General features: G+C 39.2%; 1 protein-coding gene across 2 annotated transcripts in view; it reads right to left on the bottom strand.

The window, feature by feature from the left end:
- eipr1 (EARP complex and GARP complex interacting protein 1) overlaps positions 1 to 26,109 on the bottom strand; it is a 96,203-nt gene that overhangs the window by 34,115 nt on the left and 35,979 nt on the right. For both annotated transcript variants that reach the window (XM_059981992.1, XM_059981993.1), the window contains one exon: positions 13,036 to 13,192. In XM_059981992.1, the coding sequence (XP_059837975.1) occupies positions 13,036 to 13,192 (157 nt within the window). The remainder of the gene's footprint in view (positions 1 to 13,035; positions 13,193 to 26,109) is intronic.

The raw sequence follows: 26,109 nt of genomic DNA, 5'->3' as shown, positions 1-26,109 counted from the left end.
AGTGCACATGTCTATATCCTGTTGATGAAAAATCTGATAATGATGGAAATGGAAGAAGATGAAAAAAACGTAATTTCTCAAGAAATTAGAAAATGCAAAGATACTCACAAGAAACTAGAAGGGCGAAAAACAGAAAGTCAAGAAGTTGAAATGGAGAATGTGAGTGAGAAAGAGAAAAGCATAAAAGAAAAAAGGAACGTGGCAAAGAAAAAAAGAGCATGAAAAAGAGCAAGGAAGAAGCAAGGACTGGGTAAGAAGCAAGGATTGAAGTAGATCTGGAGAGAAAAGGAGAAGAAAGGTGTCCACAGCTGTCAAAATCACTTCCTGCAGCCTCAGAGTTAACTCCCACAACCACCACAGAGGAGGCCCACAGCCACAAGTCTCATCTGCCGAGCAGAGGGTCCTTTCTTGTTAAGAAATACGTTTCCCCGTAAGTGTAAGAAATCCTCCACGGCAATTAAATCTTTAGGCCTGAATGGAACAATTTAAAATTTACTCTGCCGTGAATGTTTATATAGCAGTTGTATTACATAGTATTTATATGTATATAAATTGAGATGAATTAACTTGGAGTTTATAGCTAAGTAGGGAGTAGTGTAAATACTGAAATACTGTAAATATATTGTTTGACTAAGCATTCTTTGTTTAAATAATTCATTATGGGTTATATGTAAAAGTACACAAATGGCATACATTATCACACCACTTCATCATACATGCGTGCCTCACTTAAAGTTTTTATGTTTTAGGGTTACAAAACATAATAGTATTATTGAATGACTCTATGATATTTCATCATAACACGTCCAATGACCTGTTACACTCGTTTTTTATTTGTATTTCTGATTATTGTTAATGATAACTTACTACTTAATTATTTACTAAGATTAGAGATGGAGGTTATCCACATCCCAGCATAATAATCATATCAGTCCAAAACCCTTTGTCTGTATTTCCCTATACCCTGCACCTTGATCCATCTCACATTAATTCCTTTGCCATTTTCCTACACTAGAGGGAATTTACAGAGGTCAAAAGCCTATCTTTGGGATATGACAAAGTTAGCGCTGTGCATAAACTCATGTAGTCACAGATGTTGGATCTGACTGTTTCATTGGTACTTTCTTTGCAGTCTGACAACTAATTGTCTGTTGGTATATCAAGTAGTTCTTATATACATGTGACTGTTCAGTATGTTTCCTAATGACTATGCAGTTGTTCAGTGTGTTCCATCGTGATTATATTTGTATGATTCTGAGAAGTTCTGGAACCTTCTCCTGGTATTGCATTATTTTAATAGGAACTTTTTGAATGGCTGGCTTTTATCTGCAAATTTGAATGGAACTTTTAACTATGTAGCATAAAAAGAGCTGCTCCACATTGGACATGATTTTTTGCCTTATTTTTTTTACTTAGTAAACCCTCTATCAGTCTATTTTCCATCTCCCTTTGCTCTATTAACACTTAATAAAACTATTGTGAAACAAGAAGTTTTGTGCCTCTTTCCTGACTTGAAGGAACTTTGGATTAAAACATCAAAATCCAACAATTGGTGTAGTCAGAGACCATGATTGCAAAGTCTTAAGGACTTGGAAAAATCACAGACAAAGTAGAAAATTTTCTGACTTGAAACTAAATGGAAGGTAAGAGCTTCCACCCTAATTCCAAATTGCCAGAGAAAAATTAGGTCTGGCTTCAATGCATTGTCAGATAGAAGTAGGATTGAGGAAACTACTACATTTGTAGTTTGAAAGAATAGATTTGTAAAAATCAAGACGAGCACTGAAATTAATATCAGGCTCGGCAGTACAAGCCAGCAGAGTAGGGAAGAATTTTCAGTTGCAGGACAATCTTTTAAAATTTCGGTCACACACGACCTATTTCAGTAAGTAGTGAAACTTCAGTTGTGTAATTCATTTAGTTGCAATCTATTAATTTGGTTGCTGGACAATCTTTTTAAACCTCAGCTGCAACCTCTGAATACTTTGAGATCGTGGACAAAATAATAAAAAGTACATACAAATTAGAATTGAATCAAAACAATGGTCAAAGTCCTGAAACCTACTAACAGCTCTTACTTGAATGAAACATCTTAGTTTGATAAAGTTAATGAAAAGTTCAAAGTAAATTAATTATCAATGTATATATGTCACGATATACAAGCCTGAGATTCACTTTCTTGCAAGCATACTCAATAAATCCATAATAGAATAATAACCATAATAGAATCAATCAAAGACCACACTAACTGAATGCTAGACTGCAAAAGGTAACAAGCTGTTCAAACACAGAAAGAAATAATAATGAATTAGCAATAAATATTGAGAACATGAGACGAAGAGTCCTTGAAAGTGAGACCATAAGTTGTGGGAACAGTTCAGTGACTGGGGGGAGGGAGTGAAGTTGAGTGAATTTATGAATTTATCCCCTCTGGATTACAGCCTGATGGTTGCGGGTAACAACCGTTCCTGAAACTGATGGTATAGGTCCTGAGGCTCCTGTAACTTCTTCCTGATGGCTACAGCAAGAAGAGAGCATGGACGAAATGGTGGGAGTCAATGTTAAGTTTATTAACAAGACATGCAATAAGATCTAGAGAATGCTTGAGGGAACAAAAATAAACATGGAATTATGATTTAGAAATAGGAATTCGTGATCAGTTTGATCAAACGTGCAAGAGAATAAAAGGTAATGGGCTGAGTATAGACTTCTAATCAATTGGAAAAGAATTGCGGAACTTCAGAAAAACGCTATGATATAGATTGTAAAAAGTCTAAAGAACAAATCTGCATTAACTGATTACACAGAAAAACATTGAAGTGGGACTTAGAAGCAACTGAAACAATATGGAGAAACTAAGCAGGGACTTCAAGGGAGCAGTCCTGCTAATGACACATCTGGTGACAATGCCAGTGGCACTACCTCTGGCACTCCGCCCTGGGAAACACGCTCTACATTGGACAGTCCCCCTAGGACAACACCACCATCAGAAATCTAAAGAATTACAGCCTACATTGGACAGCCTCCCGAAATAGAGCGACCATCTGAACTTCGAAGTTGGACATGGCAAGCACTCTATGGCGACCCCTTGTGGCTTGAGTGAGGATAACAGTGATGAAACAAAAAAAATTGACAGCTATGTCAAGAGCTTGATCTAATAAGATCAAGAAAGTAAAAACACACAGGACTGAAGATGAAACCATTGCTAAGCAATGTATTTTGATACAGGAACACCATTTACACTGTATGTCAACAAGAAACACATGATGGCTGTCTTAAATATGAAGACCGATGGCATCTGTTGGTTACTATTCCTCCAAAGATCTGATTCCGTACACTGATGGCTACTCAGCGATAGAGAGTGGAATTTGAATGGCTGGGTGGACTGTTGTTTCTGGAACTGAAGCACCAGCATCAGGAAGTATAGCTCCTGATACCTGTGTGAAACAGGCTACAAGGTTTGATTGAAGCCTGCAAGTTTGCAGAAGCAAGATCAGCTAAAATCTACTTTGATTCTCATTATTCATAATTTTTAAAACTTTTGGAGACAAAGAGGATTTCTTATGGTGGGAGGAACCCCAATCAAGAATGGCCAACTGGTACACAAACTCATGGATGTCATACAATTGTCATCAATTGGTGTAAAAGCCACTCCAAAATGATTACAATGGAAATAAATAAAAGAAGTAAAACAATTAAAAGAAATAGCAAGAACAAGTGCAGTGAACCTGAGAAATGGAATTATGAAAACAAAGTTGAAATCTGTATCTGACGAACATACAAGATATTTAAGAGGTACAAGCTCTAACTGGCAAAAGTGGTTCTGTGTGGAGAATGGTGGGAGGTCAAACAGTGGCAGAGTATGGAGATATGGCACTAGTCATCCACAGGTAGCTCCAACTAGAGTGCTTCCTTATCTGGAACAGCAGATACACTCCCTGGGACCCACTGGAGTGCAAAAGATTGACAGATTCTCCCAGTGGTGACAGAATCCAAAGTTCAGGGCAAAAGTTCAAGAAGTGTTTCAAAGATGAATGACATGCCTGAAAACAAATGCAGAAGCAGCAGAGAAGCTGTGATAATTAAGTTCTCCTGCCCCACCTGACCATTGTTACACTTATATTTTTCAAAATTTATTTTTTATTGAAATTCAGCATCATACAACCATTTCCATAAGATACTGTATGTATATATCATATATTCATGTTTGCCACAAATCTCCACATAGTGTTTATCTGAGGTACACACTTTTAGAGAAGAAAGAAAAGAATGAATAAACAAAAGAAAAACTACATACAAGTAGGGAGTGGTTTTTTTTTAAAACTTAATCGTTGATTTGTGAGAATAAAATCAGGCCTAATGGGGTATTATGTAGTTAAACCATTTTTCCCAGTATGATTCAAATTGTTCCAGTTTAAGATTGACAGATGCTGTTGTCTTCTCCATTTTATAAATGTCCATTGTAATTTTCACCCATGCGTTTAAAGTTGGGCTCTCCCTTGATAACCATTTCTTGGTAACAGTCTTTTTACCAGCCACCAGCAGTACATTCATTAAATATTTATCTCTTTTCAACTATTCTTGAGGTATATACCCAAAATATATGGTCTTACTTTCTAAGGGTATTTCTCATTTAAAAATTTCTTGTAGGGCATTGTGTGTCCCCCTCCAATAATCTTTGATAACATGGTGATCCCAGAAAATATGGTAATGGTCTGCATTTTGATTTCCACAATTTCTCCAGCAAACAGGGAGGTTACTATCATAATGGGATTTCTGAGAGGGTGTAAAAAAAAGTATTTTATCAGGTTTTTCCACCCAAACTCCCTCTATTTCTGTGAACTGGTTAACTTCCATTGATATCTCCATACTACTGTCCACTCTTCCTCAGATATAGTTATCCCTCCTTCCTTCTCCCATTTTTTTAATATATGAAGTTGAGTGTGTTTTAAGATTTGACAGACCCTCATACACATGTGCAATGATTCTACTACCATTATCTGAATCATATGCTTTTCTAAACAGTTCTATCAAACATGTACTTGCCTCGGTTACATTTTCCCCCCTCCAATTAACATAACATCACATCTGCAAATACCGATAAAAGTCTTGTTTTTCTATTAAGTGTTTCTCTTCAAGCATTTCAAAACTGAACAACGTTTCTTCATTATATTGCATAGAACTGTTATTCCTTTAGCTGCCCAGTCCTTAAATCTAGCATCCAGTTTATTCAGCGTAAAATCCGAGTCATATGCACACCATTTAAGAATTACAAAATCTCCCTCTAGTTTATATTCTTTTATAACAGTTTTCCATATTTTCAGAGTCCTTTTCACCTATGGGTTATCAATAGTATTTACATAACTTTGTAGGTTGTTATCAGCCAAAATTGCCTGTATGGGGATGGAAGGTAACTTCTCTCCAATGTTTTTCCATCGAGCAGCATATAATCGAGCAGGTCACAGCTCTCATCTGTGCTGCAAAGTAATAATCTCGAAGATAAGGCACGCCCCATCCCCCCTTTTCCTTGGCTGATTGCAAAGCTTGGAGACAAACTCTAGGTCTTTTACCTTGCCATACACACTGGCATGCAAAAGTTTGGGCACCCCGGTCAAAATTTCTGTTACTGTGAATAGCTAAGAGAGTAAATGATGACCTGATTTCCAAAATGCATAAGGTTAAAGATGACACATTTCTTTAATATTTTAAGCAAGATTACTTTTTTTATTTCCACCTTTTACAGTTTCAAAATAACAAAAAAGGAAAAGGGCCTGAGGCAATAGGTTGGGCACCCTGCATGGTCAGTACTTAGTAACACCCCCCTTGGCAAGTATCACAGCTTGCAAACGCTTTCTGTAGCCAGCTGAGTCTTTCAATTCTAGTTTGGGGGATTTTCGCCCATTATTCCTTGCAAAAGGCTTCCTGTTCGGTGAGATTCTTGGGCCGTCTTGCATGCACTGCTCTTTTGAGGTCTATCCACAGATTTTCGATGATGTTGAGGTCAGGGGATTGTGAGGGCCATGGCAAAACCAGCTTGTGCCTCTTGTGGATTTTGAGGTGTGTTTAGGATCATTATCCTGTTGTAGAAGTCGTCCTCTTTTCATCTTCAGCTTTTTTTTTTACAGATGGTGTGATTTTTGCTTCCAGAATTTGCTGTTATTTAATTGAATTCATTCTTCCCTCTATGAGTGAAATGTTACACGTGCCACTGGCTGCAACACAAGCCCAAAGTGTGATTGATCCATCCCTGTGCTTAACAGTTGGTGAGGTGTTCTTTTCATGAAATTCTGCACCCTTTTTTCTCCAAACATACCTTTGCTCATTGTGGCCAAAAAGTTCTATTTTAACTTCATCAGTCCACAGGACTTGTTTTCAAAATGCATCTGGCTTTTTTAGATGTTCCTTTGCAAGCCTCTGATGCTGAATTTTGTGGTGAGGACACAGGAAAGGTTTTCTTCTGATGACTCTTCCATGAAGGTCATATTTGTGCAGGTGTTGCTGCACAGTAGAACAGTGTAACACCACTCCAGAGTCTGCTAAATCTTCCTGAAGGTCTTTTGCCGTCAAACAGGGGGTTTGATTTGCCTTTCTAGCAATCCTACAAGCAGTTCTCTCAGAAAGTTTCCTTGGTCTTTCAGACTTCCACCGTTCCCGTTAACTGTCATTTCTTAATTACATTACAAACTACTTGAAACACTTTGCTATCTTCTTAAAGCCTTCTCCTGCTTTGTGGGCATTATTTATTTTAATTTTCAGAGTGCTAGGCAGTTACTTAGAGGAGCCCATGGCTGCTGATTGTTGGGACAAGGTTTGAGGGGTCAGGGTATTTGTAAAGCTTTGAAATTTGCATTACCTGGCCTTTCCTAATGATGACTGTGAACAGACCATAGCCCTAACAAGCTAATTAAGGTCTGAGACCTTGGTAAAAGTTATCTGAGAGCTCAAATCTCTTGGGGTGCCCAAACTTTTGCATGGTGCTCCTTTCCTTTTTTTCCACTCTAAAATTGTACAAAACAAAAATAACACACTAATCTTGCTTAAAACGATGAAAAGAATGCTTCATTTTTATAACTTTTGGAGATCAGTTCATCTTCTACCCACTTAACTATTCACAGTAACAGAAATTTTGACCAGGGGTGCCCAAACTTTTGCATGTTTGCAGAATCACTGTATACCTTGATAACATTTTGTGCCATTCATTGAATTGATTTTGGTTAATCTTTATTGGTAGGGCCTGAAAGAGATATAATAGTCTGCGCAATATATTCATTTTAATGGGTTCAATCCTTTAACTGAGACTAAAGAAGGGAATTAGATTCCATCTTGTTATGTCTTCCTTAATTTTTTTATATATAGGCAAATAATTGCATTCTGATAACTTTGCCAAATCTTTTGGCATGATGATGCCCAAATACTTGAAAGACTCTGTTTGCCATGTCAAGGGATATCTAAATTCAATTTCTCTTGATGGGCTATAATTATATGAAAGTAATTGGGTTTTACCTATGTTGATCTTGTATCCTGATAATTGACCATATTGTTCAAAGGACTGCATCAATTTAGGTAAAGGGTATGTTGGTTGCCCTAGATAGCTTACAATGTCATCTGCATAACAGGCCAATTTATGCTCTGTCCCTTTAATAGTAATAGCAATAGTAATGATATCTTCATTTTGTCTGATGTATTGAGCAGGTGGTTCCAGATATAATGCGAAGAGTAGCGGTGACCATGCACAATCCTGTCTCGAGCCTCTTTCTAGGGTAAAGCTATTTGATAAATATCCATTGATTTTAATCCTAGCAGTGGGATTGTCATTTCGTGCCTGTAAAGTTTTAATAATTGTGTAATGTGGAACAAATCCATACAAAACTCTGTAAAGAAAATTCCAGTTAACCGAATCAAATGCCTTTTCAGCGTCCATGCTTATCACTATTGCTTTAATTTTACTTTTTTGTATATGATCCATAATGTGTAGTGTCCTTCGTATATTGTCTTGTGCTTGGTGTTGTTGTATAAAACCTGTCTTATCATTACGTATCAGGGTGGGTAGAAACTCCTCTAATCATTTGGCCATGATTGAGGTGTTACACTTACAACAGGGCTACATTTCTTCACCAAAGTGTCAAGGATACTCAAGTGTACTGCTAACAGTGGACAAGTTTTTAAAATGAGTAGAAGCTAATTTAGCAAGGAAAGCCACTTCCACATACACAGCAAAAGCAGTAATCAAGGACTATATTCCTAACTGGGGATTGTCGTGTCACATCAGCTCTGTGCAAGGAAGTTGGTTTGGGAGTGTGTCAGGAATTGCTGACTGATGAACTTTGAATGGTCTTTTCATTGTCCACGTTGCCTAGAATCATCAGGACAAGTCGAACAAATGAATGGAACCATCAAACAACAACTAAGTATCACTAGGAAGTCGTACCATGGCTTACGGCTCTTCCTATGGTCTCAGGTGACAGAGCAACTTCTGATGAGAAAACTAAACTAAGTCCATTTGAGGTGGTAACAGGGCATCCTATGTCACTGCTGGGAGCCCTCAATCTTAGAGAGGCTGATATCATGGCAGAGAGTGTTGTTAACTGTTGTATGAAATTAACCCAATCTGTACCGACTGCTCCTTGACAAATTTCTGCCACTTTGAATGATCCAACAGGAGGACACACCCTGATTCGTGGTGAGTGGGTCTTGATTAAGAAACTATATAAGGAACCACCGGGAGCTCAATGGGAAGGTCCTGATCAAAAGCTGTTAATTGCCAACTCAGCAGAGAAGGCAGATGGCAAAGTAGATGCGTGCCAGCCATGGTAAGTGAGGTCAAGTGCACACACAAAATGCTGGAGGAACTCATGATCCATAGAAATGAACAGTCAATGTTTCGGGTCGAGACCTGACAAGGACAACAAGTGCCCTGGTAAATGTGCTAGTAAACTCTTGACCCAGTGTCCACACTGCTGAGATGCAATGAGCATATCACCAACCAGCCAGAAGACTTCGAAGAAATTCAGCAGCTACTGGACGTTATGAAGCTTACTCTAATATTATTTGTTGATTATATTTTTGTCAATTTTCCTTATTCTCGAAGTCCCAATTGAGATGACTCATAATGCATACCTCCAAGTATCGCCTGAATTTGCTGATGCTGTTAATGCCTCTTACTGTTGGGTATACCAATATATACCACACACTTCAATTATTCACCAATGCTGGGCATTCCTGCAGATCCAGAATAAACAAGCACCCTCTTTACTAAAGCATTACTACTGATTTGGTTTCTTCCTTTCCCAGGAAAACCCGAATAGGAAAAAACAACTGACAGGAATCTAGTTACTCATAGTGGAAGAGAGTGCTGGCTGGCAAAGAAAGCAGTAATGATCATTGGCAGTAATGGAGGGGTTGCTGATGGGTTAATCCATGCATCAAATCTTTTTATTTATTCCCCTGTCACCCTTTTATTCCTTCTGGCTGAGCTGTAAATGTTCCATATAACATATAACCATATAACAATCACAGCACGGAAACAGGCCATCTCAGCCCTCCTAGTCCGTGCCGAACTCTTAATCTCATCTAGTCCCACCTACCCGCACTCAGCCCATAACCCTCCACTCCTTTCCTGTCCATATACCTAACCAATTTTACCTTAAATGACACAACTGAACTGGCCTCTACTACTTCTACAGGAAGCTCATTCCACACAGCTATCACTCTCTGAGTAAAGAAATACCCCCTCGTGTTTCCCTTAAACTTCTGCCACCTAACTCTCAAATCATGTCCTCTCGTTTGAATCTCCCCTACTCTCAATGGAAACAGCCTATTCACGTCAACTCTATCTATCCCTCTCAAAATTTTAAATACCTCGATCAAATCCCCCCTCAACCTTCTACGCTTCCTTTATCTTTTTCCTCTCACAAGGTCCAAACTCAACTCATCGCTTTCCCATTTCAAATACTAAAAAAGTAAAACTTTTCTATTCATAGAAACATAGAAAATAGGTGCAGGAGTAGGCCATTTGGCCCTTCGAGCCTGCATCACCATTCAGTATGATCCTGGCTGATCATCCAACTCAGAACCCTGTACCTGCTTTCTCTCCACAACTTCCTCTTAAATATAGCCAATGAACTGGCCTCAACTGTTTCCTGTGGCTGAGAATTCCACAGATTCACCACTCTCTGTGTGAAGAAGTTTTTCCTCATCTCAGTCCTAAAAGGCTTCCCCTTTATCCTTAAACTGTGGCCCCTCGTTCTGGACTTCCCCAACATCGGAAACAATCTTCCTGCAACTAGCCTGTCCAATCCCTTTAGAATTTTATATGTTTCAATAAGATCCCCCCCTCAATCTTCTAAATTCCAGTGAGTATAAGCCTAGTCAATCTAGTCTTTCTTCATATGAAAGTCCTGCCATCCCAGGAATCAATCTGGTGAACCTTCTCTGTACTCCCTCTATGGCAAGAATGTCTTTCTTCAGATTAGGGGACCAAAACTGCACACAATATTCTAGTTGCTGTCTCACCAAGGCCTTGTACAATTGCAGTAGAACCTCCCTGCTCCTGTACTCAAATCCTTTTGCTATGAATGCCAACATACCATTTGCCTTTTTCACCGCCTGCTGTACCTGCATGCCCACCTTCAATGACTGGTGTACAATGATACCCAGGTCTCGTTGCATCTCAGAGTAGAAAGGAGAAGAAGAGGGAGAAGATAAAGTCATTTGATCTTATGGTATTGACCTCCAGTTCAGGGACTGACGCAAAGCCCATTTTAGAAATTACAAAAGAAAGGTAAATTTGTCAAATCAATCTAGAGAAGAGATTTGCAAATCTTGTCTGAAGTCCTGTTATCACTGTCAAAGAGTATGAAGAAATCCAGCAACAATTCCACATAGGGCTGAATCCAAAACTCAGGACTCGTTCTTTTTAATATGGAAGAGCCGCACAACCGTGGTACCATCAGGTTGCAATACTGAATTACCATGTCAAAAGAAGATTTTCATGCTGCTTGCAAGTCCACCCTGCTGCCATCTTTTTTCTTAGAAATATCTCGTTCATTACATTGTTATAAATAGATCAACAGGACTATGAAAGTGACAGCAGCTCTATAAAGATCCGTGCCTTTTTTCTGCATTTTTGCTCCCAAGCCCGAAACTCTTCAGACTCTTTGCTGTTGCTCATATGCTGAACAGAGTCCACATCTGTAGCCGAGGCCGAGAAGCTGTTCAGGCCACGTTGCTCAGCCCAGAACTCTCAGAAGTTACTCTCCAAGGCTATTTTTAATCTCAATTGGAAGGTTAATAACTTTGCACTAGTCCGCTCCAGCCATTGAGGAAGTACCTCAAGGGAGTATAAGGAGAGACAAGGGTGCAAAGAGGCACTATGAGAATACAGAAAGGTGATTAATTCCACTTTATCCAGTGATTGAATTTGGTTGAATGCACATGTGGTCATTTTCATTTCTTGTGTAACTGGAAAAAAGCTAATATGTTTTAAGTTGTTGAAGAATAGCAAGGAGTGTTGGTACATTGGGTTGCCATTCTGAAGTTACTTACTAAGGAATAATTTGAACTGCAGAGCTTGGACAGAAGGGTGAACGTCTCACTACCTTACTACTTCTCTACTTGCTGTTGTACTTCCTACTCCTTCATTTCCATATCCACCTCTCTCCGTGTAACTTCACATTAAGTCACGTCAGGAGGAGTTAACTCCAGATGTTTAAGAGTTTGTGCTTGAATTGAAGTGATGTTTGAAACATAAGCAGAAGAGAGGATGAGACAAAATGAATGAATAATAATTAGGTGTCTACTTCGATTAAAGACAAATGGCAGCATGGTGTATTGCCTATGGTTGCACCTTAACATTGTGAAATAATAACCCCACCCCCGTGAAATTAGCCAAGTTCACACAAACCAAGTTGTTCATAACCTGCACCATTAGAAGACCGTCTTGTGAAAAATGGTATGTTCATTTTGCCCACTTGAGAGTGAGAGGTGAAATATGATATTGAGTGCTGTTTGCGTGCAGACAGATCAAGTGACCTCCTTCATAAACCGATGACTTCACACTGCACCTTGTAGCTTGCAGCAGTTTGAAAGGAGCTGGATACATAACTTAAGAGAAACAATCACTTTGATCGCAATCACTCTGATTTGTGTATTTTGAATCTTATTGTAGCCAAGAAAACCGCCCCATAAACTCTATACCGGCTGGTAGCAACTTGTCATGTTATGTGCAACAAATGCTGAGCCTTAAAACATGTGCTGTAAAATCAGCGTTGCCTTAATTTTGATGCTTTGAATGCTAGCATAAGCACAAAATCTCTTATAAAAGTCTTTTTAGATGTGTGGCAAAGAGAATAAAGAGTATTTTATGGCCATCTTGGGTCTCATGTGTGAAAACTGCCATTTCAGTACCATTTCCAGGGAGTCATGGCTAATGCAGGTGCAGAGTCCAATTAAACATGCACCTTAAAAAGTGACTTTTAAAAAATGCATTGATTTGATTGCTGGTGTTATCAAAACCTGAAAATTAGGTTCTTCATTAAACACAAGTTAAAACATACCACCTTTAAGCTATATACTTAATGTTCAATGATTATCATAAACAGCCAATTATAATTGTTGCAGATTTATTAATGGATTAAACAGATTTGTAAAGGATATAATGTAAAGGATATCAAAATTATTGTTTCGTATTTGGCAATATTTCAGTCACTTATTTCCTATCTTGATAATGCATATTCCCCAGTAACATTTACCTTAATCAGCTGCAAGTTAGAATAAATGAAAGAAAATAACTTGTTAAACTGAGCAGAAAACTGATGGATAATTACTTAAATAAAATAAAACCGTTTACTCATGTAAGACATACACAAATTATATTTTTCCCATGTATTTCTCCTGGATTTTCATTTTATTTCTACAGGATTTTCATTTTATTTCTATGTTTTTTTTTATTGCTTAGATGCTGCAATTAAACATTTCACACAGTTCCATTCTGAAGGAAGCATTTGAAATCTTTTAAATCAAAACTGAGCAACCTACCATGAAACGTTGCCATGGGCTGTGTTGTCAAGGTGACAAAGCAGCTCTAAGTTCTGTGGGTTGCTTGATGAATCATCAGGAGATTCATGACTGCCTGATTCCAATTCCTTCGGCATTCGCCACACAGCAGCACACGTCAGGACTCTGCTGTCCGAAGCTAAGCACCAAAGGAAAAAAAATAGGCTGTCAAAAAATATTTTAATAAATGTGCTGAAAATTTAACCCATTGTAATCTCAGGTGCAGCTATCTTTACCATAATGAAAACTCATTATTTGATAATTTAACCAGCTTAGTTACAAATATAAAAAATGTGTTCACAATGTAATTAATAATCTAAGCTGATCTACTTGAAAAATTCTTTTTTTATAATCACTGTTTTTGCCAGTGTTCACTTTCCCAGTACTGAATTGGACAATGTGCAACTAAAAAGCAGGGTTAAATATAATTAACCATTTTAAATAAATATTAACTATCATTTTCCAATGAAGAGGTAGAGAGAGAATAATACAGCAGGTTTCATTTATAAAACTGCCGGTAAGTGCTGCAATCCAAACCAGCAGCTTCTGAGGCTATACAGATTTAATATTTTATGTGTTCTAGACACCCTCAGTGTTTTCAAAAGATCTTTGTGACAATCATTGCATAGGTATCATAATCTAAGCTCTCATCAACACCATCATTTTATCCAAAGTTAAGAATAGAATGATTCTACACTGGAGATTACTTAATTGCGATTTTAATAACCTTGGTAAAAATCTTGAAAATTGGTATGTTGGAATCCAGCTAAGCATTTATTTTCATTAAGAACATTTGCAAACATTTAAAAAGAATAAATCTTCCACTTCAAAGCCTTTCCAAAGTTCTTATTAATAAACTCCCTCGCATCCCCTCTTCAAAGTGCAAACTAAAAATGGGATGACAGTTCCCCACAAGCGTTCCTTAACCAAATCCAGGTGCATTTTCTATGAATAGTTTTGATGGTCAGTGTCTGCAAGTTCTTGAACTGTGGGTGCCATGACAGCAAAACCAATCCTTTCCTTACCTGCAGCGTGTACACGTCCATTTCCTGTATGATAGCACAGGGAACTTGAAGTGTGATTAAAATGGAAGCCCTGGCTGAGGAGAATTCTCTCAAAATCAAACAGCTAAATGCTAACTTTAGTGCTTGAATGTTTTAAAGAGCTTGCTTGGATTTGAGTTAGAAATGGATGAATCTGTCAGATACCACCAGACAGAATGTGAATAGGGAATTGCTCTGTAACAGTTCAGTGGCAGAAAAGAATAAAATGGGTTCAGTTTCTCACACAAAATACTGGTGGAACACAGCAGGCCAGGCAGCATCTATAGGGAGAAGCACTGTCGACGACTCGGCCCAAAACGTCGACAGTGCTTCTCCCTATAGATCCTGCCTGGCCTGCTATTTTCCACCAGCATTTTGTGTGTATTGTTTGAATTTCCAGCATCTGCAGACTTCCTTGCGTTGGGTTCAGTTTCTGATTCTTTAACTCCACTTTTCAAAACCTCATGTGCATTGTTAAAGAACATTTTGACCAACAGGGAAGAAATAATTAGTGTCCTGATGATTAGTACCATCCTCAAAAGATAGTTCAAAATCAACACTATTGGAAGCCTTGAGTAGGATCAATCCTTTTTTTCCTCCGGTTTAATCATAGAAACGTACAGTAAGAGGTCCTTACAGCCCAACTTGACCATGCAATCATAATGTTAATCCCATTTGACTGCATCAGACCTGTTGTCCAAATGCCTTTTAAATATACCAGTATCTACTTCCACTATCTCTTCTGGCAACTTCTTCAAACTTCATCAACTTCTGTGTGGAAAAACATACCCCTTGGATCATCTTTAAATTGATCCCATCTTACCATAAAAGTGTGCCTTCTTGGATTAGACTCCCTTACCCTTTGAAAAAGATTATGACTATATATCCTACCTGTGCTAGCCATATTACAAGCCTCTATAAATTCAAAGCTTAGTCTCCTGTGTTCCAGTGGAAATAAAGTCAGGCCATACAATCTATCCTTAAAATGACAGCACTCTGTTCCAGACATACTGTTCAATTTCTAACTCAAGGAGAGTTAAAGCTGCAAAGATTATGTATTTTAAAGTGATTTATGCGTACATATATTTTTTTTAATAATTGCAAGAACAGAACCAACAGATTTGCCTCAAATATGTTGCAAATTTGAACTATAGTTTGAATATTCTTAAAAATGACAAATAAAGAAAATTAAGCAGCAACATTTTAAATGTTTTGCTCAAGTATCTTTGCAAGTGCCATACGCTTTTACTGATAATGTTCATTCTTTTATTTGAGTGAAAGCTATTATTAAAACACAAAACTATTTTAGCATTTGCAGGAATTAATGCACATTGAATCAAAAATTAACGTTTCACAATTTTTTTTACATGATTTGTTTCCATATTTTTTGGTTCTGATATGGTGCAAGCTCCATGCATTTCTTTTTCAGGAAGCTATTGCTTAGGCTTTTCATTTGAGTGGGTTTTACTTGTTTACATCAGTTTTCAACAAATTTAAGATATGGTCACAACTCCTACTGATGCCTTTCTGGCTTGGGTAATGATCAATAGTCTTAAGATGTTGCCAAATTCTTTTTTTGTGCAGTGCATCTGTTTTCATGCTGAATCCAGGTATGGCTACAGGCAAAATAATGTATTGCTCATTTTTTTATTTAGCTATTAGCCACATACAAGCAGTCCATTCCATTTGATATGTGTAGGCTGTGATGTCCTGCCTCATTTCACTCTAAATGTTACTTTTTTCTTTCTGTTGTTGCTTTTTTGTTATTAAGTCATTGCATTACGTGAAGATGTATGCTTAGAAAAGTAATTTGCTAATTTGGCTACTGTAACTTGGTCAATAAATTGACTTCCTCACTTTTACACTATTTCATATTATGCCCATAACAAATTTCCTGCTTCTGTTTCAAAAAATTCCCCATCCACTCAACTTATAGTGGATTTTCCAGTGGAAAGAAACCTTGCGTTAGCAGCAGCAAGAAAGAAATCAATAGAGCTGATCAGAGAGACTCCATCCTGCTGCAGAGATAATGAGCCTTGAGAGGCAAAGGAGAAAGAAATGGGAAACAAGACAAAGTGGAACAAGAATACACCTGGAAGGAAGCCCACAAATAAATGAGATAGAGCCAGAGATTGGGAAGGATAGAAAAATGACAAAAAAAAGAGAACTGGAATAAATGGCAAGTAAAAGAGAAATTTGAAATTACTTTTTAAACTTTATATTTTTGAAATACATACAAATTAAAATGTCTTGCGTTTTTGTATTTTTGTCTTTTCTAAAAATATTTCCAGTGTTAGCATTTGTAAACGGAATTCTGTCAATAGAAGTACAATACACAGAATTGCTGGAGAAACTCAGGAGGTCAGACAGCATCTATGGAAATGAATAAACAGTTGATGTTTCGGGCTGAGACTCTCTACCAGAACTGGAAAAGAAGGGGGTAAGCAGCCGGGACACGAAGATGGAGGGAGGACAAGCTCAGAGGTGATAGGGACAAGAGGTAAGAGGCCAGAGTGGCAGAAATGAAGAGGGAAGGGGGAAGGAAAAAATATTTTAAGTTGGAGAAATTGATATTCATGCTATCAGGTTGGAGGCTACCAAGACAGAAAATGAGGTGCTGCTTTTCTGGCCTGAGAGTGGCCTCATCTTAACAGAAGAGGAGTCCATGGATCAATATGTCAGAAAGAGAATGGGAAGAGAAAGAGAATGGAATTGAAATGGTTGGCCACCGGGAAATTTTGCTTTTTGTAAATAGAGCTGACAAAGCAGTCCCCCAATCTACTTTGGATCTCACCAACGTACAGGAGGGCAGCACCACGAGCACCTGATGCAGAAGACGACACCAAAAGATACGCATGCAAAGTGTTGCCATGAATACTACCCATAGTGTTAATGCAGCAAAAAATTAATCACATCAAATTACACCAGACACTCAATTAGTATATATTTCACTGAATATTCCTTAAAGATTACAAGCTTTGTGATGCAACCTAATGAGTTCTGGATTACTTCTATGAAGGATAAAGGAATAATATACGCAGAAAAATTGAGATAACTATGTCTAATAGTAAGAAGTTTGCGTGCAGTAGAAAAAGCACAGAATCACTACTCCAATCAGAGCATTTTAATGATATAAAATTCAAGCAGTTCTATGTAAATACTCACCATAAATGGTCCCAATACCTGTCTAGTACGTTGATTGATAGTTTAAAGCATCACATGAAGTTCCTTCGGATATTCCTTCTATGCAGTCTAATTTATTCAATTACTTTCTACTGCCTGCAGTTCACAGTACTAGGTTTCATACTCCAGCACAAACACACTGCTCTGAAGCCCAAGTTTCCAGTTTCAGGCTGCGCAGACAAACCATTGCTTTGAGCAACAAATTATTACATGCCCTGAAAACTGTGCTACACTTTTTTTTAAATATGCATACAATGAATATTTAGAATGAAAATTTTTAAATCACACACCTTTGATTTTATTTATTTATTGAAGGGTATGATTGAACAGCATGTGACGTGAAATTTGTTAACTTAGCAGCAGCAGTTCAATGCAAAACATGATCTAGCAGAGAGAGAAAAAAAATAATAATAATTTTAAAAAGCATAATAATAAATCAATCAATCATGTATATTGAATAGATTATTTAAAATGTGCAAAAACAGAAATACTGTTTATTAAAAAAAGGTGAGGTAGTGTCCAAAGATTCAATGTCCATTTAGGAATTGGATGGCAGAGGGAAATCAGGAAGCTGTTCCTGATTCATTGAGTGTGTGCCCTCAGGCTTTTGTATCTCCTACCTGATGGTAACAAGTGAGAAAAGGGCATACCATGGGTGCTGGAGGTCTTTAATAATGGACACTGCTTTTCTGAGACACCACTCTCTAAAGATGTCCTGGGTACTTTGTAGGCTAGTGCCCCAGATGGAGCTGACTAGATTTACTACCTTCTGCAGCTTCTTTCAGTCCTGTGCAGTAGCCCCTCCAAACCAGACAGAGATGCAGCTTGTCAGAATGCTCTCCATGGTACAACTATAGAAGTTTTTCCAGTGTATTTGTTGACATGCCAAATCACTTCAAACTCCTAATAAAGTATAGCCTTCTTAATGACTACATCAATGTGTTGGGACCAGGTTAGATCCTTAATGATCTTGACACCCAGGAACTTGAAGCTGCTCACTCTCTCCACTTCTGATCCCTCTATGAGGATTGGTATGTGTTCCTTCATCTTACCCTTCCTGAAGTCCACAATCAACTCTTTCGTCTTATTGACGTTGAGTGATAGGTTGTTGCTGAGGCACCACTCCACTAGTTGGCATACCTCACTCCTGTCCGCCCTCTTGTCACCACCTGAGATCCTACCAACAATGGTTGTATCGTCAGAAAATTTGTAGATGGTATTTGAGCTGTGCCTAGCCATGCAGTCATGTGCATACAGAGAGTAGAGCAATGGGTTAAGCACACACCCCTAAAGCGTGGCAATGTTGATCATCAGTGAAGAGGATATGTTATCACTAATCTGCACAGATTCTGGTCGTCTGGTAGGAAGTCGAGGATCCAATTACAGAGGGAGGTACAGAGGCCAGGTTCTGCAACTTCTCAATCAAGATTGTAGGAACGATGGTATTAAATGGTGAGCTATAGGCAATGAACAGCATCCTGATGTAGGTGTTTATATTGTCTAGGTGTTCTAATGCCATGTGAAGAGCCACTGAGATTGCATCTGCCATTGACCTATTGTGATGGTACGCAAATTGCTATGGGTCCAGGTCCTTCCTGAGGCAGGAGTTCATTCTAGTCATAACCAACCTCTCAAAGCATTTCATCACTGTCAATGTCAGTTCTACCAAGTGATAGTCGTTAAGGCAGCCCACATTATTCTTCTTTGGCACTGGTATAATTGTTGCCTCTTTGAAGCAAGTGGGAACTTTTGCCAGTAGCAGTGAGAGTTTGAAAATGTCCTTGAATACTCCCGCTAGTTAGGTTGCACAGGTTTTCAGAGCTTTATCAGGTACTCCATCGGGACCTTCTGCCTTGTGACAGTTCACCCTCTTTAAAGACAGTCTAACATCGGCCTCTGAGACAGAGATCACAGGGTCATCAGGTGTAGTAGGGATCTTCACAGCTGTAGTTGTTTTCTCCCTTTCAAGGGAGTTCATCTGGTAGTGAAGCATCGCTGCCATTCATGCTATTGAGTTTCACTTTGCAGGAAGTAACGTCTTGCAGTCCCGCCAGAGTAACCATGCATCTGATAGTCTCCAACCTTGTTTGAAAATTTCCTTTCCCCTTGAAATAACCCTCCACAAATCATACCTGGTTTTCTGGTACAGGCCTGGGTTGCCAGACTTGAATGCCACAGATCAAGCCTTCAGCAAATGACGTACCTCCTGGTTCATCCAAGGTTTTGGTTTGGGAATGTACAGTAAGTCTTTGTGGGCACACACTCATCCACGCATATTTTAATGAAGTCAGTAACAACTGCAGCATACTCATCTAGGTTCAAAGATGAATCCTGAATACAGTCCAGTCCACCGATTCAAAGCAGTTCTGTAGGTGCTCCTGTGCTTCCCTTGTCCATACCTTCTTGGTCCTCACTACTGGTGCTGCAGTCTTCAGTCTCTGCCTATACTCAGGGAGTAGAAGTACAGCCAGGTGATCAGACTTCCCAAAATGAGGACGTGCAATAGCATGGTAGGCATTCTTAATGGTGGTGTAGCAATGGTCCAATGTGTTGTTTCCTCTGGTATTGCAAGTAATCTGTTGATCGTAGTTGCTTAGTGATTTTTTTTTCAGACCAGCCTGTTTAAAATCTCCCAAAACGATGGTGAAGGCGTTAGGGTGCGTTGTTTCGTGCATTTTGACCCCATTACTCAGATCATCTAAAGCCTGCTTGACATTGGCCTGAAGTGGAATGTAAACTGCAACCAGAACTCCCATGGTAGGTAAAAAGGACGGCACTTTACTGTTAGATATTCCAGGTCTGGTGAGCAGAACTGGGACAGCATTGATATATTCATGCACCAAGAAGAGTTGATCATAAGGCATACTCCTCCACCTCTGCTTTTGAGGGACTCTATAGATCTATCCTATAGCAAACCCACTGATCTGAATCGCTGCATCTGGTACAAAAGGGGTTATCCAGGATTCCACGAAACAAAGGACACTCGCGATCCTAATGTCCCTCTGATTCAGCACCCTGGCTCTGAGATCATCGATTTTATTCACCAGAGACTGCACATTCGCCAGCAAGATCGTTGGTCTCAGGTGTTTAAAGCTCCATTCCCTCAATTCTGTATTCACACAGCCACCTGCAGATTTTCTCTTGCTTGTGATTCTATATTCACACAGCCGATTTTCCCTGTGTCCAAAGCCTCTTGACTTTCTCAATGAGCCTACCATGGAGAAATTTATCAAATGCCCTACTAAAATCCATATGTACATCCACTGTGAAACTTATCAAATGTCTCACTAAAATCCACTGATACTCTGCCTTCATCAATGTGCTTTGTCACTTCCTCAAAGAATTCAATCAGGCTTGTGAGCCATGACCGGCCCCTCACACAGCCATGTTGATTATCCCTAATCAGACTTTGCTCCTCCGAATATTTGTAAATCGTGTTTCTAAGAATCCTCTCCAATAATTTGTCCACCACTGAAGTACTATAATTCCCAGGGTTATCCCTAATCCCTCTCTTGAGCTAAAGAAAAACATTTGCAACCCTCCAGTCATCTGGTACAACTCCTGTGTCCATCACCGAGGTGCAGTAATTTTCTCCCTTGCCTTCTGGAGTAACCTGGGGTACATCCCATCTGGCCCCCAGTTATTTATCTAACCACAAATATGGAATTTGCCAACAATACTAAGTAGTCCGGAGGTATAAAGATCACTGAATAGAATGCAGTTAAAAACTACTTGTTTTCTTAGGCTGCTTCTCAGTATCAAAGGGTTATTTACTTCCACACCAGTTCTGTGAGTTCTGAGGCAGCTGATGAGGCCAGTGTGAGAAGCACAGACTCTTTCACAGATGGTGCTCATAGTAGCTGAAAGGGTAAACAGGTGGGTGAGTTTTGTGAAGGTACATTCTGTCATATATGCAAGGTCTGTCTGGGCTTGTGATATATGACTCAGAGCTCTAACAACATCCTAAACGTTTCTCCTCTGTTTTGAGCAACGTACACAAGAAATTCCTAAGAGTCACCGGGGGTGTATTTCTTCAAGGAGGTTTTGAAGACATCCTCAATTTTTTAACTCTATCCGTAGTCTCTAACTATGGCAGATCCCTGAACTGTGTGTCCATTGTGCATACAAATGTTACTGAATGGTACCACGATTTTGCTGCATGCACAATGGACCTTCATTTTCTAAGAAATTACAAATGGAATTGTGTACAATCAGCAACTATTCTGACATCCCATCGTCTAAAGACAGCTGGAGCAACAATGTACTAAGGAAATCATGAGTCATGCAGCATCTGTGGGAGGAAAGAAACTGTTGATATTTCAGGTTAAAACCTTGCACCAGGGCTGAGAGTGCAGAGATGACATGGCTAACATAAAGAGATGGGGCGCGGCAAGAAGAGATTTTGGTGAGACTGCTGGCCTGAGGAGGGATGTAACGTGACAGGCATTTAATGCCAAGTGGGAAAAGTGATGGGGGGGGCGAGGTTATATAAAACTTAGTATTCAATATCCTTCTCTATTAAGCCCAATGTAAAGTGGAGAAGCAACACCTTACATTCTGCCAGGGTTGTCGACAACCCAATGAAATTAATGTGTTTATCCCCTGCCATAGATGCTCCCTGATTTGCTGTGTTCCTCCACCATTTTGTGTATTGCTCAAGATTTCCAGCATCTGCAGAATCTCTTGCATGGGATAAATATAGAGTTTTCCAATTTTTTTCCATTTCCCTCTCCCTCCTTCTAAATCTCCAATGTTCCACTTTTGTCCCCTTGCCTGTCCTCCCCCAGCCCTCCTTTGCCAACCTTCATCCCCTTCCCACTCCTGGCTCCATCCACCTACTTCACACACAAGTGCTCCCTTGCCCCCCCCTTCCCATCTGGTTCCAACTGTTACCCCCTCCAGTAATGTCTCCCATTCTCACCGGTATCTGAATCCAACTCTTGCAGCACTTTTTGCTCCAGCTTACCTCCCTCCAGCAGCTGTCTCCTATCTTCTCCCCTGCCCTCATCTTGTTCCAACTAATTTTTTTTTTCATTTTCCTTTCTCTCTCTCTTTGCCTCCGTCTGTCATTCACCTGCCACAGTCCTCCAACTCCACCCCCACTCAAATCCACAATGCGGCACCACCTTGCCTATCATCTTATACCCCTTCTTAGTCCACCTATTGCCTCGGAATCCTTCTCAGCAAATTCCAGCACGTGGCTCCTTTCTAAAGGAACTTCATTGTTAAAGCAATCATGCTCTATGGACCCAAGGCACTGCACTGAGAAATGTCTAATATTAAGTGACTGGCTTCCAACAACTATCATTATTTTCCTTTGGGTCAGGTAGGATTCTTACCCATGGAGTACTTTGCTATTATTGTCCCTTCGATTTCACTTTACTGGTGGCACACTTGGTGATGTCATTAGTCAGTCACTCTCAGCTCATCCATGGAATTCAGCTGCTTGGTTCAAGACCTTTAACAAATTTTGCAGCAGAGCACTCCTGATGAAATCAAACTGAGTAGCACCGAGTGGGTTATAAGAACACGAGAAATGGATGAAGCAGTGAAGCCTTCACTTCACGTCTGCTTCACCATTCATCAAGATTATAGATGATCTTCAAACTCACACAGTGTTCCTGCATTATCCTATTATCCCCTAATTCCCTTCACAGCTCCTTAGGGTGGGCAATTCCAAAGATTCAACTACCCTCTCTGCAAGTAAACATTATTTATTAGCACTGTCCACAACCCCTTCCATTACCTGCTTATGACTAAGAATTGACTGACTGGACAGTAATTACTGATATTAAATCTGTTCTGCTTTCTGTGGACAGGACATTCCTAGACAATTTTCCACATTGTCGGGTAGACGTCAATGTTGTAACTATAATAATTTCCAGTTTTGGAGCACAAATCTTCAGTGATACAGCCAGGTTGTTCACTCATAGTCACGCTGGTATCCAGTGCTTTCAGCTGTTTCTTTATATCACGTGGAGTAAGTCTAATGATGTTGCAAAGGATAGAAACTCTCTGGCAGAAAATGATTACAATTGCTTCAGAGTGATTTTTTTATGCAAATTGGGTTCTGCCATCATTGAAAATGCCAGAGAACTTCATGTTTTTTGAAATAATGCATGGGTCATAGTTCAATGTCCTATTCGAAAGTGTGACATCCAGCATATTAACACAAAGTATTGCACTGAAACATCAATCAAAATCAATATCACCAATTTGGATATTAAGACTCAATCCCTCACTGTTCTGCCATAATTTAAAAATGAAGTTGTAAAGCTCTAAAAAGGAAGGAATTTGGCAAAAGGACAAGCAGATAAAATAAGTAAAGTAAATTAAAATACCAAAGTTAATAAACAGATAATTTCTATTGTTACGAAGGATGAACAACTCCGATGGGCAGAAGGGTGCAGAGTTGCCCATGCCCCCTCCCCTTTTGGAAAATCGCAAATCGCTACTATTTCGATGCTGCTAACAAGGAAGTAAGAGAGACAAAAGGAAATCTGTCAGGGCAGTTGTTATTGATAACAGCTCATGAAAGTTAATGAGAGAGAGGCACAGCTAAGTTGGAATGTCTCCTACTAACAAAAGAGGAACAGAACCATTGATTACTGCTATTGTCTTTTGGAGAAGGATTGCTTACTTGCTACTGTTCTATTCATTGAAACCCCTCGGAGGGCAACCAGAGTGGGCTGGTTTGATGGGTTACATCACCCTAACCTGATTGACACCTGAGACCCCATGAGTGGGGATAAAAGTAGAGTCTGGGGAACACCCCTCCGACGCACCAGGAGAAACGCTAGTGAGCAGCAGAAACCCACGAGACAGGGTGGGAGATAGGAGACCGAACAAAGGGTTGGTAAATTTTAACTCACAGTGTTTTATAGCAAGACCGGTGGGGGCTTGTGTGTGTGTGTGTCCACCCTTGCCTGGGTGACGAGTCCACCACGGAATAACGGTCTAGCTAAAGGACGGAGGGGTCATACGTGAATGGCCACAACAACAACGCATCAATGGATTAAAATCATAAAGGAAGGTTGGCAAGGTAATAGCTATTACTGTTTGCACGTTTTTCTCTCTCTCTCTAACAATTGAAACACCGCGACCAACAACTACCGCAGCCTGCATGAACTGAACTGAACTTTATATTTCCATCTGACAATTCATTATCCCCTAGTCAACGATAGAGCTTGTTTCATTAGTGATTATTGTTATAACCACACTTTTAGGTTTAGTATTGCTAACGTATATTCTCTGTATATTCACATTGATATTATTTTGTATATTTTTGCCAATAAATATTGTTGAAAATAGTAACACCAGACTCCAACGGACACTTCTATCTTTGCTGGTAAGACACCCAGTTACGGGGTACGTAACACTATGTCTTCACAATAGAAAATCAAAAAAAAAAAATTTGAAGAATTAGTAACTTTAAAAAATTGGTATGGTATTCCTCAAGGAACAATGTTGAAGAAATCAATTGTACCAAACATCACAAATCTCTACCCTGTGGACAATTCACTAGAAATGTTTTTTGAATTCTCCAGATTTTACAATAATCCCCACATATTAAAATGAGTAAGTGCAATCTTGCTATTCAAGAAAGGAAAAGAGAGAGAGAGAATAGTAAATACAAACTAGTTAGTGTAATATCACTAGAAGGGAAAAATATTAAAGCAACACACACAGGAACTCAACAGGTCAGGCAGCATCCATGGAGAGGAATAAAGAATCAACGTTTTGGCTAAGACCCTTCATTGGGACTGGTCTCGGCTCGAAATGTCTGCTGTTTATTTCTGTCCATAGATACTGCCTGACCTGCTGGGTTCCTCAAGAATTTTGTTAAAAGTTCAAAGTAAATTTATTAGCAAAATATGTATATGTCACCAAATATTACCCTGAGATTCATTTTCTTGCAGGTGCTCAATGTAGAACAAAGAAATACAATAGAATCAATGAAAACCTAAACCAATGTGCAAAAGACAAACTGCAAATACAAAATAATTAAATAATTAAATACTGAGAACAGGAGTTGAAGAGTCTTTGAAAGCGAGTCCACGGGCTGTGAAATCAGTTCACTGTGAAGTTCTCTATGTGGGTTGAGGTGCCTGATGGTTGTAGTGCCATAATTATTTCTGAACTTGGTGGTGTGAGCAGTAAAGCTACTGTAGAGGCAAGAATAGAGCATAACCTCAATGGATGCTGCTTTCTTATGGCATTGCTCCTTGTAAATGTAGTCAATGTTGGGGAGGACTTCTCCTGTGATGAGCTGAGCTGTATCCACCAAGGATGTTCCGACTGTGTCTGTTGTTATGCAGAATCTCTTGTTAGGGAAAAATAACTAGAATCTATTAAGGATTTAACAAAGATCTTCCTGAAAAAACAGATTTGCAGAAAGGAAATCTTGCTTAATACCACACGTCATGGCTTATCTGATGCTTTTTCTCTCTATTATTATATATTGCTGTCACAAAGACAACAAACCTCACAACACAGGGATGTGTGCTTAGCTCATTGCTCTGTGCTCGCTACAGACGACTGTGTGGATAGGCATATATCGATAAATTTGCTGATGATACAATCATTGTTGGTAGAATTTTAGATGGTGACCAAAGAACAAACAGGAGCGAGATATACCAGTTAATGAAGCGGTGTCGCAGCAACAATCTTGCACTCAATGTCAGCAAGACTAAAGAGCTGATTATGGACTTCAGGAAGCGTAAGACGAGGGAACAATCCTCAAAGAGGGATCAGAAGTGGAGAGAGTGAGCAATTTCAAGTTCCTGGGTGTCAAGATCTCTGAGGACTGAACCAGGACACAACATATCAG

The sequence above is a fragment of the Hypanus sabinus genome, chromosome 10 (assembly GCF_030144855.1).
Source record: "Hypanus sabinus isolate sHypSab1 chromosome 10, sHypSab1.hap1, whole genome shotgun sequence".
NCBI classification, from domain to species: domain Eukaryota; kingdom Metazoa; phylum Chordata; class Chondrichthyes; order Myliobatiformes; family Dasyatidae; genus Hypanus; species Hypanus sabinus.
This window is presented reverse-complemented; position numbering and strand designations above follow the sequence as displayed.